We start from the raw sequence: 21,565 nt of genomic DNA on the forward strand, positions 1-21,565 counted from the left end.
GGGAAACTGTTTTCCTTAGTGAGAACATGGAGTCCAATTGACAAACTATGGTCCCGAATAATATCAGCCAACCATAATTTTCAAAAGGTAGAGCCCAATTGCTTTCAAAGCAACCTCCATGTTTTTACCTCATGTCCAATAAGGGCCCAATAATATGACGCCGTTTATTGTGACATGTCAAGATGACCCATCAATATTAAGTTGTGATGGACGGTCGCCATGTGGATCCCCCAATAATATGAGCCGATCCCATGGGAGTTCCACCCAACTTACAACATGTGTCGATCCAATGTACAGCTTTCCGACGAACGGGCCCCCCCAATAATATGAGCCGAACCGTATCCGCGGGTAGCATCTCATACATTGATCGTTGATGGAAGGTAGGAACATTTAAACAAATTTAAATTTCCTTTATTTATCTTGATATCAATTTTAAATCATATTTAAAATGAGGGATTTTAATTATAAAAATTTGTCTCATCGTTTTCAAAGTTTTGTATGCTTGTCGGATTCACACAATTTTGTCTAAAACATGCATACAACTATAATATCACATATTATATAGGATGATCGATTCCATTTCTAATCGACCCGTGGTTGCCAATCACGAGTCTTAGTCCAATCCTAGGTAATATGCAGTATGCAATGCAATCCTATTACATTGAGCTTCCAATTTACATTTCTTCTGTCTTTATTGTCTGCTGGGCCCACCTCCATCTTCAAATCTTGATCTCCCACTAAATCTAATGTATTTACAATAAATAACAATGACAAGTAGGGGATACATTTTTAAGGGGTGGGAATGGGCCATAAACCAAGCCCACTTTTTATTACATATGACATTCATATTGGGCCATAAACCAGGCCCATTAATAAATCCAACAACAATAAAAACAAATGTAAATTCCTAACATACACCTACAAAATTGGTCATGGCAATCGATCATCCTTATCCAATAACATTTAATTCAAAATTAATTTATTGGATAACATGCAATGGCAATTTAAATTTAAAAGGATAAAATCATATTTCATATATAAAATCTTATTTTACATACAAAATCATATTTTATCTTTTTATCAAATAAAATCATATTTTATCTATAAAATCCAATTTTATACATAAAATCATATTTTACTCAATATATCCATAAGATCATATCTTATCATCAATTGTACAAAAAATAATTAATTTCAAAATTCAATTTAACGGATAAAATATTTAAATTTTCCAAAAATTCAAATTTATCCAAAAATCAATTTTAAAATTTTCGGACTCGAACAATTCGATCCGACGCCTCGTGGACCAATCAAAAACAATTTTCGATCGGACCAAAAATAGAATTTTAACATATTAAAATTTAATTTAAAAATTAAAAATTAATTTTTCCCGCGGGCCGCCCGGGACATTCCTGGGCTGCCCGCGCCCTAATGGGGTCGGGCCGGGCAGCCCGGCTGCCCCCTAGGGCAGCGACCATCGCTGCCCCCCCCCCCCCCCGGGCAACGATCCAATCGCTGCCCGGGTTTTTGCCCAAAAAAAAAAAAATTTTATTTTTAAATATTTATTTTGTTTCAAAAACCGAGGCTTAAAAAAATTTTGTACAATCGATTAATTTAATCGCTTGATCTGAGCAACCTGGCTTTGATACCACTGTTGGAGAACGCGGCGATCAGATCAATCAGGATTGATACCCGGTGCAGCGGAAGTTTTAAAAATTTTTATATGGAACAATTCCATAATGGGTATCAACCTTACGATTAAATTGTGTGTGTAAAAATTTAAATAACAATTATAAATTTTTACCTCAATCTCGATTCGAGATTATGGACACCAACAGATTGCTCTGCTCTTGTTGTATATCCCTGAAACTGATGGACGAACTGTTCTTCAATCAGGTCCACGAACGGATATTTAATCCCTCTGATAGATTGCACTAGAAAATCTATCAGAAGTTTCTACGAAGAGATTAATGAATTTGATCCGTTAAACCAGACTGCAAATTCAAAATTCACAGGCTGGGTTTTTCGAGCAGAGAGGGGAGAGGGGGGCGGCGGCCACTAGGTTTCAAAACCCTAGTTAATTTCGAAAATTATGCCTGTTATGTGTAATTTCTGTACTGCAATAACTTATTTATAATGTAGGCCACTAACAGCTTAGGGCCCATTAGTCATAAGTTCAAGCCCGACAAGCAAAGCCCGCATGTTCAGAAATTAATATAAAATTCATCGCGACTCCGATTGATAAACCGATTTCACCAATGTGCACAGAAACCATTTCTGCACCTTTTAAAGTCAAGATAAATTTTTCTGAATCCGAATTCAGTGGTTTCCAAAAATGTCCATCCCTATGTCATTTTAGGAAATCTTACTCCTCTACTCATAATTAAGAAGTCCAACTTCTTTGTTCATTAAATTTAACTCTTTAAATTTAACTATCTCAACGGGGATTAAAAATCCATTACACTGTGTGACCCTCAATGGTTCAGGGATACAGCTAGCCGTGGGCTCACAACTCCTTGTGACTCGGAATAACCATTTCCGACTTGCCCATCGAATCATGGTAAGAGCGCCTAGCAACATCGCCCCATGATTCCCTAGGTATCACTGATAGTGCCTACAAGAACCAATAGATTTTGGTTAGCGTACAGTACGGTCCCTTCATCCATATATCCCGATCGAATCAACAACCATTGGTATATCGAGAGTCGTTCGAGATTCGATAACTATGCAATACATCTTGAAGATCAAATAGTGACATCGCATGTGCTACTAAGAAACCATTTCTTAAATCACATCATGTACTCTGGCTAGAGATTCGTCACACTAATATCTCCTCAGATCGCATAGGATATCCACACTCGCAAGTATGTGGTGAATCCTTGACAACAAAGCATCGACTCCTATATGTGTTGTAACTGTACCCAATCCCGACACCTGATGACCCCAATAGAGTCGGTAAATGGGTCAAAGCACAGTACTAGCATATAGAGTCTCAATGATGTTTCAAGTAGTAAGGACTAATGGTGTACAACCAAAACCGCGGACTATATCCACTCGATAAGTGATAACCACTTGGAAAGTCCGGATAGGGTAGTTCGATCATTCATCATATGAATATCCATTTGCATGCTTCGAACATCTCTATGTTCCTTACCAATGAAACGTGGTACTCCGCATCGCAAATGCTAGTCTCAAACTCGAGCGATCCTTATCCTTATTATCGGACGGCTCAATCGACTAGGAACAGTTTAGAATATACAGTGACTATAAGATGTGTTTCATGATAGACATCTCCATGTTCTACCACATCTTACATACACTATAGTATATTCAAGGTCTTTATCAAAACAACAATAGTATATCACAATATAACAATATGAAGAAAGATAAATTCATTGCCATTAATAAAAGTTTAAATAATATTAAACAAAAGATTGTTTATACAAAGATTCATCAAAGCCCTTAGCCACAAGATGGCTCACCGGGCACCCACTCTTTCACAGAGCTGGGGGTTCAGGGGTGGTAAAATTCATAGCCCAATTGGACCGACATTCCCAGGGCTGGTTGGGTTTAAAAAAAAATATCTGTTTGTCCAGCCCTTGTGTGAGCTAGGCTTACCCCTCAAAAAGGGGTATTCGGGTCGCATGAAAATATAGAAACGTCCCGATGCAGTTTTCTTAATTTGCAGGAAATAAATGAAATTTCCTATGTCTAATGGAATTCAGAAGAAACAAAAAAGGACACCTAATGATAGAATTGAACTAAAAGAGTTCGGGGATAATTGACTTGGACACACACAAAAATATTGACACAGATAGGGTACGCAGCTCGGGACGGGAAATCTTAGACCCATCTTGATTTGGTCTAGACTGAAGCTCAAGAATTTAGGGGGAGGTCTGTGAGCCCGGTCTTTACGGCTCGGAATTATAAGATCATATGTATCGGGCATGCCCGATCTCTCCCTAATGAGAGGACCTAGGTCTGGACTTAGATGGGAGGCCAGTACCTCATACCATTGTTTTCCCTTGGCAGATAATCGGGCCTCATCCGACCTGAGTCTGTGCAGTCGCTTTAATTTTTCCTCTCGAGTCTCCGATAAATCCAGCTCTGAGCTTGGATTATCGGAATCGGAGGGCTCGGGGTTATTAGAGGGAGAATTGGGTGCTTCAACAAATGCTACTATTTCCCTAATAGAATTTTCATCTGGGGAAGACATATTAATCAACCTAGTGTAAGAACGGTAAGACTTACAGGTAAAAGATCTGTAGCTCAGGATTGACACAAACAAGATGGAAGTAGCAGTCCGGGTCAGGCGAGCTCTCGAAATTTTGACAGCGTAATAGTATAAGAGTGAAAGGTAAAAAATGAAATTTTACTGACCTATTTATAGAGGTAATGAATTGATCTAGACCGTTGATTATCATATCTATCTATGGCTCGGGACGGGACAGGTCAAGGCCTCCAAAGCCTCGGGAGGCGAACCGTCAAGAGGCATCTAAGCCGTTCGTAAAAAGCACATCACGCGGATCCTGATCTAGACCGTTTAAAGAAACACATCCCGCGGATTCAATTTTGGACTGTCTGAATGAGGCATGAGTAATTCGGGGTCAGGTCTGAATTGTTGGTCTAAATTCATTCTTCTTTTAGACCAGTTAGGGAGGTACTATTGATACCCCGAAAAATTATTTTAACCCGAACCCATTCATTATGGGTTTAAGAGGGTTGGCCCAATTATGGGATTATTATTATATAAGGATCAACCCAGTTTTCTACCTGTTAGGGCGTGTCAAGACCTGGGCTGCTATTAATGGGCCGACCCGAGCTGGGGTCCAATGGGCTTGGTATGTTTTCTAGTTCAAGTGGGACTCGAATACATTGAATATAAGCTTGACCATTGCACCGATATGAATGAGATAGGGATAAACTCAAGGGGGACCAATGAATGAAGAGTCCTATTCCAGGACATGTTATAATTCGACTAGGTAACTTACTCTATTTTTCCTATAAATACAGGTACTGTTATGGTTGTTATGATTCATTACTCACTATTCATTATTCATCACACACTTACTCTTACTTTTATATTCACGCACTCATATCTCTCAGTTTTTGCATTAATCATACCCTCTGCCTTCAAGACACTGACTTAGGCATCGGAGGGGTCACGCCGAAAATACCTTCGACGCCCCTTCACCTAGTTGTTGCCTGTGCAGAACTTGGTGGTACCCTACCCGACCTGTTTCCTAAAGGAGTTGGAGGATCCATTCTACCAGACCGAACCCGAGGTAAAATTCCGACATCATCAGATAGCATTCAAAAGAAAAAAAATATTTGTGAGTTTTATCTCAAAGAGCACTCGCGCTGACTGATAACGTGTTAAAATTATAAGGAATACGGAGAAGAGAGAATAAATCTGAATACTTTATTTATCATTGGATGCCTCTATTTATAGAGTGCATTTACATATATGAATAGTAGATAATATAATAAATCTAATCTAAATGATCATCTACATCAAATTATCTATAACAAAATTGATTATTATTTCATATTTTTTTATTAGGAGTGATAAAATTTTCATCTCAAAATTTAAAGACATGATTGAATATAAGGATATGGATAACGGAATAATTTCATATTTGAAAAGAAAGTCTATTTTTAGGAAAACAATAAAAGTTTCATCAACAAATTTATATAATAAATGTATAATTTTGATTTTAAACTACCGCGTCGCCTCTTACAATCGATACAAGAATATACAAAATTTTTTAATACATAAATTTTTAATGCTAATTAATTTTTATGTTATTTTCCAAACTAACATGAATAATCAAATATTCAAAAGTTTAGCAGTGATAACTATCTAATCTAATCTAAAAATATAAAAATATAAATTAAAATATGATTGAGTTTAAAATTATATATAGAGATAGTATTGAAGATTTAAATTACCGATGAAGAAGAAAAAAATACCAATAAGTATCAAATTTCTTTAAGTAAAAAAGAAAAAAATTGACATAAGTGCAAATTCATTTTGGGGTTAGGATGTATAATTTTAATGAAATAGAAAGATATTAAGTTAAATATTCACCAAATCAATTATAAATTAGGTAATAACTCAATTGAAACGACTAGGTCCTACTACTACTAAATTTTTTTTTAACAAATAAATAACTAAATATTTAATATAAAATATATTTAAAAAAATTATGCATCCATAATCTATAAGTAAATAAATAACTAGATAAATATATAATATATTATATATCTACTAAAACGTGTATATATATACATAAATTAAATAATTACTTAACTATTTTAAACATAATTAAATTTCTAAAAAAATTATTCAAACTAAAACTCCATAATATTTTGCATGCAGATAAATATCCATAAATTCATGCATCAAAATCATCAACAGACTCTCATAAAATCTTTAACCAATAAATCTCAAAACTCATAAATAATTCATAAAAACATGTGCGGAATATTAATATTCATAACAACCACTGAAACATAGACTTGAGCGTAGGTCACGGGCTAGCCGGCTGCCGGGAGCTCATATGTCTTCATCGCCAGTCGGGGCAACATTCTCTAGATCTATTTCTTGCTCACCTGCACCATTTAAGTCTAGTGATCCTAGAAGCTCAACACGTTTTATCTCATAATAACAACATGATCAAAACTTATGAATCACATAATACATGCAACATACATAATACTACGTATATACATGCATGTTCTTAAAAAATTCATAACTCATGGCTGAACTTAAACATTTATCCATAATCATATCATAACATGTTCATCATACATCGTACTTAGGGCATATCATCATTTAAAAACTATGAAGGTTATATACATGTCGTGTGACCGTGTAAGTGATTGATCAATCAAAGAACCAACGTACGTGGCGGTGGGATCTTCACCTCTTGGCCCCGTCACCAGGCTGACCCCGGATCCATAGGCAAATCATCATAACATATGGACCCAGAATCCTGACTCTCGGTCTTGTACTCTATGAAAAGGGCTTCGGGCCTAGGTATCTCATCCCCAATCCCGTAATTGTCACACACCCACTTTAACTTCCTTAAAATATTTTTATGCTCAACATCATACATATACATACATTATCATGCACATCATAAAAATCATTCATGATCTTATTTTTCATAAAATATTTCCCGTAAATATATATTTAATTAATTATTAATATAAATATAAAAAAATAATATATTTTTTTTCGTACTTCAAATATTCATGCAATAATTAAATATATATTTACGGAATATGCATATTTTTCATGGATTGGTTCAAGCTGCTAACTCCTTACACTTAGCCCCAAAAACTTCTAGACTGGCCCAATAACTCAACTTAAGTTCATTAACTCAAATTTAGCCCCAATAATTTATTTAAGTTCAATAAGACATGTCTGGCCCAATAACAAAGCTTAAGCCCATTAATCACCTAGACTGGCCCAATGAGCCCAATATCCCAAAAACTGGCCCAATAATCTCCATGGCCCGGCCCATAAAAAAATTTATTGGACTTACTTAAATAATTTTCTAAGCCCAATTAATAAAACCAAAGTGATTCATTTAATTTAATTACTTAGACTAAGCCCATTAAAAATTCATAACTAAAAATTAATTTAAAATTTAAAAATATCCGAGCGCAACAAGCACAACCCGAACCCAACTATCTTGACACGCATTATTTTAGACCCGACCCGAACCCAAGACCCAAGCCCGGCCCGCCTAAAATCCCATAACCCAAAATAGAAGAAACCCAATTTTCCAAACCCATCACGTACAGACTTCCCCCCTTCAACCTTTCCCTTCGGTCGTGCAGCATCAAGCCTTTATGGCTTGCTGTCGGCCGGCTCTGGCCGCCAACCGGCCAGATCTCCACATTCCAGACGAAGCCCACATCTGGGCGGTTCCAAAGAGCCATGCCTTGCTTTGAACCGAACCCTACACAGTCCTAGCGAACCATGTTTCGGAAATCCAGAAATTTGCTGATTTGTAGCAACCACATCTAAAACCCTATCGGCCTTGATCATCCCAGCCCCTAAAGAACTGAGCCACTTTGGACTCTAGACCTATAGGGACCCTGGTACAACTCCTAACCAGTTGCAGCAGCCATGGCCGATCACATGAAGGGAGAAATGAAAGGATACACTACAACAAATATTGATTTTAACAACACTCAAAAGACAACGGTTTTTTCAAAAAACTGTTTTCTTTTGACATTTAATAACGGTTTTAATAAAAACCGTTGTAGTTGGCTATATTTTAATGAAAGAGGACAACGGTTTTTAAAAAACCGTTGTCTTTTATACGTCATAGACAACGGTTTTAAAAAACCGTTGTCTATGAGCGTGCTTTTTATGACCTACAACAACGGTTTTAATTAACCGTTGTCTATGAGCGTGTTTTTTATGACCTACGACAACGGTTTTAATTAACCGTTGTCTATTTGCGTTTTTTTTGGAGTCTACGACAACACAGTTTTAAAACCGTTGTCTTTTTATGTTGTCTTTTCTTTTTTCCATTTTTTTAATTTTAAAAAAATAAATATGCAAGTCAACCCTTTTCCGTCAATAAAAAATAAAAATTACTCAACCCCTTTCTTCCTCATCCTCTCGCTCTCACGACTCTCTCAAAACCCAACCCTAGCCGCCCACTTCTCACCGTAGATTCGAGATTAATCTGGAGTGGTTGGCCTACCCACGCGAAATAAGTGTACGCATCAACGAAGAAGAAAGATTTGCTCCTATCCAAGAAATGGAGCAATGGTTTAATCACTTTCTCCCTAACATCGGACCTGAAAGTGTCGTTCGACGGCGGGAATGAAGATTCCAGGGCATCCATAGCTAATGGGGTTCCGACCTTGATTTTCTTCAACCCGAACTTTCTCATAGAGTACTTGTTCGTGTTTGGTGGGTTGCTCAAGATTTCGTTCCCCACGAGAAGGTACCGGATCTTGGATTTGGGATAAAAGGGGACGACATTCAATCGCACCCACTCATCCGCGAGCGTTTGGTTGGTGGAAATGTCGTGAATGAGGTCGTTGGGTACCATGATAGAGATTTGAATGTCGGTGTTTTGGATGTCTTGAAGGGTTTTTGGGTTTGCTCCGTAGATTTTGATGCATTTGCCATGGAGTTTCTGGACGAGCTTAATGGATTCTGAAGGGGAGGGGAGATTATTGCCAATATAGAAAGGAATGGAGACATGAAGCTTCCAAGTCGTCACCCATATTCGACAATAGTTGCCCGGTATTGAAACTTCATCCATTCAATTGAAATTCGATCTACAGGTTTGAGATCTTAAGATGGCGTTAATATAGACACTACAAGAAATTTTTTTCTCATTCGGAGATTTCTCGGAAGCGGGCTTCTTCTCTGCTAATTTTTTTTCTCTTCCTTGGCTGCCATTGCTATCGTACACTACCAGATATGGATTTTTGAATTTACTGAAACTAGATGGTATTTTTTTGTTTCCTTGTTTTCTTTGTTGCGAGAATGATGAATCTATTTCTTCGTCCTAAAACATTAATTTAACTTGTAGTTCTCTTTTTTTATGTGTTTTGCAGTTTTTCTAGCTTTGTAGCGGCTGCTTATACGGCAAAGTTGTAAGGTAAAAGGGTACAATGTGTTATAGTGTTTCAAATTGCGTACCACTCATTGCACTTTCCACACACAAATCATGGTGCTGGTGAAGGATGAGGTCTTAAGTTCACATCTGCGAAATCTTTCCTCTCCGCTGCATCCGAGCAGACCTCTCGATCGTTTTTGGGTATTTTCTAGCTTGTTCTTTGTGTTTTAATCGGAGGATTATCTGGAATATGCGTCTTTCAGTTGTGGTTGCTGATAATTGTTTGTAACTTTCATTGATGAGCGATGCATGTAGATGTTAGATTTGTGCTGCTTATAGTTTGTGTATGTGTGATTGCTATTTGATCAGCTGATATTTGTTTTAGGTTTTGGGGCAGATTCTAGCTTTGTTCTGCCATTGATATATGTATAGACTTTACTGTACTAACTATGGATAAATTTACAGTCTTTTCTTGGAGGGTCTGCCTAAAATCTCTGTTTGAGTTTGAATCTTGAGGTTTCTCGAGTATTTAAATGGGAATTGGACACCTTGTGTGTTGCTTGTTCTTTGAATTTGCAGGTCTAATGTTTCGGCTCATTCATATTTTTCAAATATTTGGATTCACCTTATTTTTTGCAGGTCTAATTTTTGGATTCACCTTATTTTTTGGGATTATATACATGCAAGGACATGAGAAAACGTGAGGCTTGCATACATACAATCAATAGTTTCATGTAAAAACAATTCTAACGTATATAAAAATAGCAGTCTCATGCTCATGACAGATTATAGGACTTAAACGGTGGCCAAGAAGAGAATTTAAACGCGCCTTTTCAATTTGTGAAGCCAAAAACTCGATGTCGGGCGCGTAGATCGATCCCTGGGATGAACGAGCGTGAAACCTTGCTTAAATCTCCATAAAAATTGTGTGTTGTGTGTGTTGTAATGAGGAAAAGGTGATGGAGTCTGCTGATGGCGGCTAGGAAGGAAAAACGTGAGAATGGAGAACAAGAATGAGGGCCAAATTTTGATTATGGGTTTGCATGGTTATTGGGCTGGGTTCCAAAGTTTAAACACAAAGTAGCCCATTAAAATTTTTCTAATTTTTGAAGAATTTTCGTAATGATATAATATGGGCTTTTAAAAGCCTACTAAAAACTCTTAAAATGATATTTTGGTGAAAATTGGACTCTTTTAAATATATATATATATATATATATTTAAACTATTATTTTCTGAAAATAATAATTTATGGCTCATAAAATTCTCATAAAATATTTGGAATAAAATTCATATATCTCGTTCATCCACGATCCCGCCTACGCGATTGAAAAATACAAATTCTAAAAATCTCATAAATAACATAAATGCAGGTTAAATGATAAAAATAATATTTAAATCATGCAAATAAATTCACATATTTCGCATAAAGTCATTTAACCTATTTTCTAAATTTTAAAATAATTAATTGTCCTAATTATGCATGCGGGTTTACGTAAATGAATTTTCGGGCGTTACATTTCTTCCCCCCTTAAATAGAATTTTGTCTTCGAAATTCGACTGATCAAACTCTAATAACGGAGTATCTCAAAAATCCAATGTACTAAATCTACGATTACCTATCTAGTTCCCAAGTTTCAGTATCCCAAAAGTCATGCTTCTGCTGTGCACTCTGATAAACAAAATATTTTATCCTTCCTAGGTGTCCTTTTCATCTCCATCAAACCTACATTTATAAACTTCCGCTGCTGAAACACCTCGTAAATAGAATCATTACAATTTACTTACATTCCATTGTAAACAAAATTTGACATTTTATACAAATCTTAGTACTATAATGAAAGTACAACCACATACTTACCTCAACTTATTTGTAAAACTCAAATATTAACTCTACTATTCATCTCCCTAAACATAGCAATCGCACTATGCCAAAACTTGACTGATTACATATGCTTATACACTCTACTTATCAATCCTCCAACATTCGTTAGCCGAACTTTTGTTCCCAAATTTACTTATTAAAGCATAGGATTACAATATCAACTCCAATAAATTCAACTTGTAAAGCTTATCCGCATACTAGCCTTCTATAACAAGTTTAACATCCTTGAGTCGAACATCTGTCATTCATCGCAATTTTCATCAACTTGTCCATTTACAACTACACTTCCAACTATTGAACACTTGAAAGTCTTAAATCTCGAGTGCTATTAATCCATAAAACCCAAAAATTGAATTTAGTATCAAACTTCACGTACAACATAAATTCTCCTAACGTCGGGAATATGCTTAAAATATATGAATTCTAATTCCGTGGTTAGTTTAGGCTTAAGGCATTTAGATTCTCCCGTTGGAAGAGTGAAATTTCCCAAACAGTATTTACATGTCATCGTCTCTAAATAGCGTAATCATATTGCATCCAGTAGTTAATTCCATATCATTTTCTAGTTGCCTCTACTTATAGTCCATGGAATCTAAACTCCTCAAAATCAAAATACTATATCAATTACCTAATAAACTGAATAACCCGCTCACAAGTAATACATGTTGGTCCCATTACAGTCAAAATACAACTAGTACCTTTTTTGCTCATGCGTTACAAAAATCTTGGTGGAGACACTCCTATATCATAACCCTGTAATTCAAATTTATACAACCCAAGGATACTGAAAGAACATCAATAAAAATACTTATATACAATTAACCCCAACATAAAACGAAAGTATCGTGATAACAGTTATAATATCAAGGCATTACGCTAACTCGTGATTATTCTCAAGTGCCTCAAATACCAATACGTGCGTAGAACCAACAACCCAAATTCTCAAACGATTCAACTCTTAACAAAAAAACTCACTCCAAATATATATATATATATATATATATATATCGTCAACTCTTAGGCCATATCTAAAGCTTATATTATACTTGACATCGAAACCAAAATTTATAACAATTGTGTTACGCCACACCTGACCAATTACACAAGCCTATAAAAATTTACACCTTCATCATTCAGTCATTACAACATCTATGAGTCAGGCTGACAAGTTTTCAAATCTATTTATTTAAACGTAGTGACTTGAACGTCAAACCAAATATAACTTACTTGGTAACACCAACCACACGAACCCTTAAATATTATCAAAGATTATTCAAGTCTTTATCACACTAACTCCACGATTATTCTTATTCCCAAAGATTCAAAAACCTAACGCAAAACATACATATCATCAATTTATGCCTCATAACTAAAAGTACACACTTAAAACCACAAATCAGCATACTATAAACTTATGGTACAGGTGTCATCTCCAAGAAAATCATGACTTATTCGTCAAAGGAAAAATCTTAATAGTTAAATGAATGAAAATATGATATCTTTGAACCCAACTAATAATTCGACACAATGTGGACTTAATTCCCAAAAATATATACTAGCCTCTATAAAGGAACGTTTTAAATTCATCAAAGCAGAAAAATGGTACAACCCTCGATTAATCTTTCTTGCGAGAAATCCTACTCTCACCTCAAGAAAAAATTCTCATGTTACACGTGTAAACCATAGTTCCCAGATAATTTCTCATAAATCCCAAATTCACGAGTTAAATATTTACATTATAATATATTATAAGTGATAATCTCACAATAGATTTAACCTATGATTCACTAATTAAATCATTCTAACTTAAAATCACTAAGTTACTACAAAAGTCCATATGTCAAACCTACATCTCATAATTTATCAAACTTAGTTTTCGAAAATATAATGTTCTGGTCATCTTCGCTTGTAACACGACTCGGAGGCATACTGTAATTTTCCTAAATTCCTAACGTAACCGTTATGCATAACTAAGTATTTAAATTTAAAATTTTCCATAACTTAAATCATTAAAGCATAAATCCTAAGCCCCATAAACATAATTATATATAAAAAACATTAAAACTTACCGACTGGTAGTGCGACTTCTGAGCTCCACGCAGTAGGCTAGTACCCTCCAAGGACCGCGCTCTGATACCAAATGAAACGACTAGGTCCTACTACTACTAAATTTTTTTAAAACAAATAAATAACTAAATATTTAATATAAAATATATTTAAAAAAATTATGCATCCATAATCTATAAGTAAATAAATAACTAGCTAAATATATAATATATTATATATCTAATAAAACGTGTATATATATACATAAATTAAATAATTACTTAACTATTTTAAACGTAATTAAATTTTAAAAAAAATATTCAAACTAAAACTTCATAATATTTTTCATGCAAATAAATATCCATAAATTCATGCATCAAAATCATCAACAGACTCTCATAAAATCTTTAACCAATAAATCTCAAAACTCATAAATAATTCATAAAAACATGTGCGGAATATTAATATTCATAACAACCACTGAAACATAGACTTGAGCGTAGGTCACGGGCTAGCCGGCCGCCGGAAGCTCATATGTCTTCACCGCCAGTCGGGGAAACATTCTCTAGTTCTATTTCTTGCTCACCTGCACCATTTAAGTCTAGTCAGCCTAGAGGGTCAACACGTTCTATCTCATAATAACAACATGATCAAAACTTATGCATCACATAATACATGCAATGTAGTATCTCGTACCCGAAATTTGTGATTAAGTGTTAATCAATTCATTAATCCTACTAATTAAGAGTAAACGTGATTAAGGGAACTCTTAATGGGTTAGCGGAGTCCGGAATTGGATTAAGAACACTTGAAAATGGTTTGAGGGTCATCGAGTTCGGAGGCTCCGAAGTCAAGGTTCGGACGGTCCGAAGTTCGGACGATCCGAAGAGTGGTTCGGATGCTCCGAACGTGCTGCCGACAGTCGTCATGGATGATGTCATCATGCTAACGTAAGCAATGACGTAATATCGGGTTTGGATGAACCGAAGCCCAGTTCGGATGACCCGAACGTGTTCGAACGACCCGAAGTCCAGTTCGGACGATCCGAACTCCGTCTATAAATAGGAGGGCCGAGATTCAGATTTAGACGCACCAATCACCTCTTCTCTCTCAATTCCTTAGCCTTCCAGCTCAGATCTAGGGAATTCTAGGCGTCCCGTGGGGAATCCGGAAGTGGCATAGCGATCCAGGCATCGTAGCGGAGTTGTGGCCTAATTTTGAGGCACTCGACAGCAAAGGGCTAACGACGGACGAAGGTATAGCTTTTGCTTCCTAAAAATATTTTGGAGTATGTTTTAGCTTAGTTAAGGCTTTTAGAGCGCTATAATGATAGTAGTATCATTTGGCAGTGTAGTGCGGATTATAGGCGTGGACCTAGGGCTGATAGCACTTGCCTAGTATTTGAGGTACGAAAGTACTGTTCGAGATATCCTGGCTGAGTATGCATGTATTATGTGACTGCATGGTTTATATGTCATTGATTTATGCTGCATTCATTTGCATACTGAGCTATCTCCTTCGAGATGTGTGTTAGTAGGGTTTTTCCCTATCCTGTTAGTGGTTGAACTTCCATCGATTTGGGTCCGGCACATCCACTGGTATTATGGTATGGGAGCCACCTTCTGAAGCGACGGCACAGCGTGATACATACCAGGGCCTGGTCTGTCTCTGTTATCTGATCCTTGACCTCGAGTTTACAGGGAGTTCACTTTGCATGCATGTATACTCATACTCTCATACTCGTACTCTGTGTTTCTGGAAACCCTATTCCATGGGGCAGGTTTGCGATTGGACGAGGCTGGTGGATCCAAGAGGGGCTAGGCAGTGGTTGGCCAGCTGGAGCTTCGTCTAGGTTTTATTTCTGTTATTTTGGGTTGATACAGCAATTCGATTTGGTTGTATAATATTTGGGTATTTACAGATTCCTTGCCTTGGGATTGTATATTGTTTATGATTTCTGCAGTTTTATTCTGATATCCGTTTAATTAAGTTAATTGCATGCCTAAGTTCTGTTTAGTAGGTGATCTAGGTAAGGGTCACTACATTTATGGTATCAAAGCATGCAAAAGTATTCTTGGGATTTAGTCTCATCATGAGGTATTTTTGAGCGTTTCACTGTGCGTTGATTCTTAGCTATGGGTCCTAAGCCCTTAGTTGGAGGTAAGTCTCCGGAGGATGCGGAGAACTGGTTAGACCGCATGGAGACGACTTTTAAGACTTTCCACTGCACCGAGGAGCAGAAGATGGAGACCCTGGGTTATCTTCTGGATGGACGTGCGCGCAGGTGGTGGAGGTTTACTTCTGCACCTTTTGTTGCGGCGAGAGGAGTGGCCACCTGGGCCGAGTTCCGCACAGCTTTTCAGAAGCTGTATTTTCCTCCTGCACTCCGTCAGTCGAAGGCAGGCGAGCTACTGAGTCTGTGACAGGGAGCCATGTCTATCGATGAGTATCAGCAGAAGTTCTTTGATCTGCTATCCTATTGCCCCGAGATTGATGACAGCTCTGGGATGAAGTATAATTTGTTCCTTCAGGGCCTTAACCCTGAGATCCATGACCGTGTGACGGTTGGCGACGATATGTCCTACGAGGGTTTGGTGATCCGTTGTCACTAGGCGGAGGACATCATTCGGAGGAACAGGTCTTTCCCTCAGTCGAGGCTTGCTAGTTCTTTGGGTCCCCGTGCCCAATCTTTCAAGAAGTCTGGATCTACTTCTTCTTTCTCTGGCTCTGCTGGTGTTGTCCGTTTCGGTAAGAAGGACAAGTGTGATCACTGTGGGAAGAACCATCCATCCGACAAGTGCCGTAGAGCTTTTGGAGCTTGTTTCCATTGTGGAGAGACTGGTCATATCCGGAGGGATTGTCCACTATCTGGGGGAGGCGGTTCTGGTTCTGGTTCAGGATCTGGTTCTCAGGCCACCGAACAGCAGAGGTCGCAGGGACAGCCTGCTGGGAGTTCTCATTTGAGGCCACGAGCTTCTGGCCAGGTGTTTGCCCTGAGACATGATCAGGCAGTGGAGGAGAATGAGAAAGTCATCGCAGGTACATTTCTGCTTTATGGTATACCTGCTCTTGTACTTATTGACACTGTTGCATCTCATTCCTTCATTTCTGCACGTTTTGTTAAGAGGCATAAGTTACCATGCATTGCACTAGACGTAGTGATGTCTGTTTCTACTCTGACGGGCCAATCTGCTTTGGCTAAGCGTCTAGTGATGGGTTGCCCTTTAGAGTTCGAAGGGAACATTCTGTTAGTGAATATCATGGTCTTGGCGATGGACGACTTTGATTGCATTATAGGAATATATATGTTGACTACCTATCAAGCTTCAGTGGACTGCTATCAGAGATTAGTACGCTTTCATTCGGAGGGGAGTGAGAGCTGGTTTTTCTATGGAGAGGGAGCGCGACCCCCGATGCCTTTGGTATCAGCTTTGAGAGCCTCTCGAGCTCTAAAGTCTGGCGGGGAAGGTTATCTTATCTATGCAGTTGATTTATCCGCTGAGAGTATTGGGATAGAGAGCATTCCTGTTTTGGATGAATTCCCAGATGTATTTCCTGATGAGATTCCGGGTTTTCCTCCTGCTAGGGAAGTCGAGATTGGCATAGAGTTGATGCCGGGTACTTCGCCTATTTCTCGAGCACCGTATCGTCTGGCTCCGTTAGAGATGCGTGAGTTGAAGAATCAGCTACAGGATCTTTTGGACAAGGGGTATATTTGTCCTAGTGTATCTCCTTGGGGAGCTCCTGTTCTTTTTGTAAACAAGAAGGATGGGTCGATGCGGCTGTGCATTGACTATCGGCAGCTAAATCGAGTCACTGTGAAGAACAAGTATCCGTTGCCTCATATTGATGACTTGTTTGATCAGCTACAGGGCACGTCAGTTTACTCCAAGATTGACTTGAGATCAGGGTATCATCAGTTGAGAGTCCGTGATCAGGACATAGCCAAGACTGCATTCCATACTCGCTATGGGCATTACGAGTTTCTAGTGATGCCATTTGGTTTGACTAATGCGCCGGCTATATTCATGGATCTGATGAACCGTTTCTTTAGGGAGTATTTGGACAAGTTTGTTGTGATATTCATTGACGACATCTTGGTGTATTCGCGTAATACGGAAGAACATTTTCTCACTTGCGGTTGGTACTGCAGACTCTTCGAGATGAGCATTTGTACGCCAAGCTGAGCAAGTGTGAGTTCTGGATGGATCGAGTGGTCTTTCTTGGCCATATCATATCCTGGGAGGGGATTTCTGTTGATCCAAGCAAGATTGAAGCGGTACTTAATTGGTCGCGTCCGACGACGGTTGCTGAGATCCGTAGTTTTCTTGGTCTAGCAGGGTATTATCATCGCTTCATTCTGAACTTCTCTCAGTTAGCTCGACCTTTGACGCAGCTTACCCGCAAGGGTGTGGACTTCGAGTGGTCCTCCTAGTGTGAGGAGAACTTCTGTGAGCTTCGACGGCGGTTGACTTCTGCGCCGGTGTTGGCATTACCATCAGAATCTGGAGGGTATGTGGTATACACTGATGCTTCTCTTCAGGGGTTAGGTTGTGTTCTGACTCAGAATGGGCATGTGATCGCATACGCTTCTAGATAGCTGAAGCTTCACGAGGACAACTATCAAGTCCATGATTTAGAGTTAGCAGCCATTGTGTTCGCTTTGAAGATCTGGCGTCATTATCTGTATGGCGAGAAATTTGAGATCTTCACTGACCATAAGAGTCTCAAGTATTTGTTCACTCAGGCGGAGTTGAACATGAGGCAGAGACGTTGGATGGACTTGCTTAAGGACTATGATTGCGAGATTAAGTACCATCCGGGAGCTGCTAATCTCACTGCTGATGCTTTGAGTCGCAAGGTGCGACTATCTGGACTTCAGACTTGTTCGATGTCTAGTGCGATCAGTGACTGTTGTACTTCAGGATATACCTTCAAGCATAAGAAAGGTATGCAGAGCATCCAGATGTTTGCGATATTATCTGAGCCAGCTTTGTATTCGCGGATTCGAGATGCTCAGATGTCTGATTCGAAGACCCAGCATTTAGCTCATCTAGCTAACGAGGGTAGCTCGTCTGGATTTCATTATCAGTCAGATGGCTTTCTGTGTTTGTCTGGTAGGCTTGTGATTCCGCAGGATGAAGATTTGCGAGAGGAGATTTTGTCTCAGGCACATCGCACTAAGTTGAGTATTCATCCTGGGAGCAACAAGATGTACAAGGATCTGCGTACTCGTTTCTGGTGGAAGGGAATGAAACGCAGTGTTTATCAGTTTGTTTCGAGATGTTTGGTGTGTCAACAGGTCAAGGCAGAGCACCGACGACCTGGAGGATTGCTTCACAGTCTGCCTATTCCTGAATGGAAATGGGAGTTTATCACAATGGACTTTGTGACCCATTTGCCGGTATCCCCGAGGAACTGTGATGCTATCTGGGTTGTGGTGGACCGACTCACCAAGTCAGCACATTTCATTGCCTATAGCCGGGAGTACAATGTGGATCGTATGGCTCGATTGTACATTTAGGAGATCGTTCGACTTCATGGAGTGCCTATGAGCATTGTCAGCAATCGGGACCCCAGGTTTACTTCTAGATTCTGGGGGAGTGTTCAGCGTGCGATGGGTACTACTCTTAGTTTGAGTACTGCCTATCATCCGGAGACTGATGGTCAGTTAGAGAGCACTATCCGTACTTTGTAGGATATGCTTAGAGCGTGCATCATGGATTTTGGTTCAGCCTGGCAGGATTATTTGCCATTGATCGAGTTCGTGTACAACAACAGCTATCATACTAGTACTGGGATGACACCTTTTGAGGCATTGTACGGACGACGTTATCGTACTCCACTCTTCTGGGAAGAAGTGGGGGAGAGACAGGCTGAGGGACCTGAGTTTATCTAGCAGGCGATAGACATTGTTGATCAGATCAAGAAACGGATTAAGACTGCACAGGATCGTCAGGACAGCTATGCTAACACCAAGCTTAGGCCTTTGCAGTTCGATGTCGGGGAGAAAGTGTTTCTGAGAGTGTCACCATTTTGCAAGATTCTCAGATTTGGCCTTAAGGGCAAGTTGTCTCCCAGGTTTATCGGTACGTTTGAGATCTTGGAGAGCATCGGTGTGGGGACCCGGGTTGCTAATCTTATCTTAGGGCAATTTATTGTAATTAAAAATTAAACAAGTACTTAAAAGAATTAAAGAAACAAGAGCTAAAAAAAAATTTTTTTTTTAAAAGGCAGGGTCTCGCTCGATCGGTAAAACTTGGCCGATCGAGCCAGCTCAAATACTCAAAAGCTCTGTTTCCAAATTCGAGGCCTCGCTCGATCGGTAACATTCTACCGATCTAGCGAGAACAAAACTCGCTCCCTCTGCCAAGCCAATTAATGGCCTCGCTCGATCGGTAAACTTTAACCGATCGAGCGAGCTCAAAATGCAGAGAATTCTGCTGTCAAACATCTGCTGTCAAAGTATGGAAAAATCAAACATAAACCTTTATACATGCTACCAAAGAAGATACATGCTATCTCATAATATCTTACAAGCTTCTAAACATAAGATACATAAACTACCATGTATTCCAAACCACAATATACAAAGTTCTTGTATTATTTCTCGCATGGTTTAACAACTCAAAATACATGTCTTGCTACTAAAACCCGTGTCCTCACTTGCTATGCTTCTATCTTGAGCTATCCTTGACTTTTCTGACTAGCTCCTGCCCCACCTATTGTCATGCACACATACAAAACAAAGTAATAGCCGAATAACTCCGGTGAGAATAAAATCCCAGTATAAACAACATAACATGCAATAAAGATAGCATCTCATCTAATGTTATAACATACATGCAATGCATGTTTGAAGAATAGGCTATCAAAACTGCTATCAAAAGCTTGGTTCTTTGGGATCCCGAGGAATAAAATAACTATCAAACCACCGACACTCCCAATCGAGGCGGCATCAAGTATTTTAATCCTCTGACTTTGGTGCAATTATAGAGAGTCTTCTGGCTCTGGAAGCGAAGGCTGCAATCCATGCCACTCAACTACAATCCGCCAAATGTCATATGCACTCTAGGCTTTAAACCCTCTGTGCTTATTAGGCTGGAGTTCAAGATGAATGCAACATATACTGTATGTATTAAAGGCTATAAAACATCTTGAACAACTAATCACATAAGCAAGCAAAGCAAGTAAAACATCTAATCACATAAAACATATAAACAATTAAGTATAGGATTAACAAGGGAATACTCGAAACGATAGCTATTTCGAGTGTTCTATCCCATCTGGATTAGCTGTCATTTATACCTTTCAATAGCACGTCTGAAAGTACTTCAAGTCTCCAAAGACATCAATGATAAAGCATATCAAACGGTTGCTCAAGTTCTCAACTCAAACTCAAATACAATGCTAGCAAACCTTGCTTCAACTTCTTCTCGTTGCGACTCGGCACTCTCGATTCGTAAATCTTCAATTGAAAACTGAGAAATAACATGTCAAGGAGCTAACAAGATCAGATGCAACTCAAACCATGCTTCTTTGAATCAAGAATATCAAAGTATTGACATTTTGCGAATCGACGGCGTAACGGCTACAAACCGGCAATCCAAACAATATCCAAAACAAGATATCAATCCCAACAACTCATTATATCAACTCAATCCCATCAAAAACATCATATTCAGATAAGGTAGGGTTCGAATTTAGCTTGCTAAAATCATATAAAATCCGAACGATAGTCTTTTTCCGAACCGTCTGCGAATACACGATCGGTACAACTGATATACGCATATATCGTAAAATCATAATTTTCCATCTTTCACATAAAAATAAAATCTGAGAAAAGTGAATGAAACTTGTACCAAATCGAAGGTCTCGGAGCTGTGATCGCAGATATATATTTCTTTCGAATTTCTGACAACCGGAACGCAAGTTATCGAAGCTTTTACGGAACGAAAATGGAGTTCTTGAGGGTTGGAACGTTTCCTCTGTTCTTTCCTTTGTATTCTAATGGTTTTCACGTGAAAATGCTAGG

General features: G+C 38.5%; 1 protein-coding gene across 1 annotated transcript; it reads right to left on the bottom strand.

Annotated features, from left to right (window-relative positions):
• Positions 1 to 7,853: 7,853 nt before the first annotated feature.
• LOC140889392 (probable glucan endo-1,3-beta-glucosidase A6) lies at positions 7,854 to 9,299 on the bottom strand. Its single transcript, XM_073297105.1, has 2 exons — positions 8,730 to 9,299; positions 7,854 to 7,973 (listed from the first exon to the last, which is right to left on the bottom strand). Exons 1-2 carry the CDS (start codon positions 9,297 to 9,299, stop codon positions 7,854 to 7,856), a joined length of 690 nt encoding a protein of 229 aa, XP_073153206.1.
• Between the last annotated feature and the right edge of the window lie 12,266 nt (positions 9,300 to 21,565).

This window comes from Henckelia pumila, chromosome 3 (genome assembly GCF_033568475.1).
Source record: "Henckelia pumila isolate YLH828 chromosome 3, ASM3356847v2, whole genome shotgun sequence".
Taxonomy (NCBI): domain Eukaryota; kingdom Viridiplantae; phylum Streptophyta; class Magnoliopsida; order Lamiales; family Gesneriaceae; genus Henckelia; species Henckelia pumila.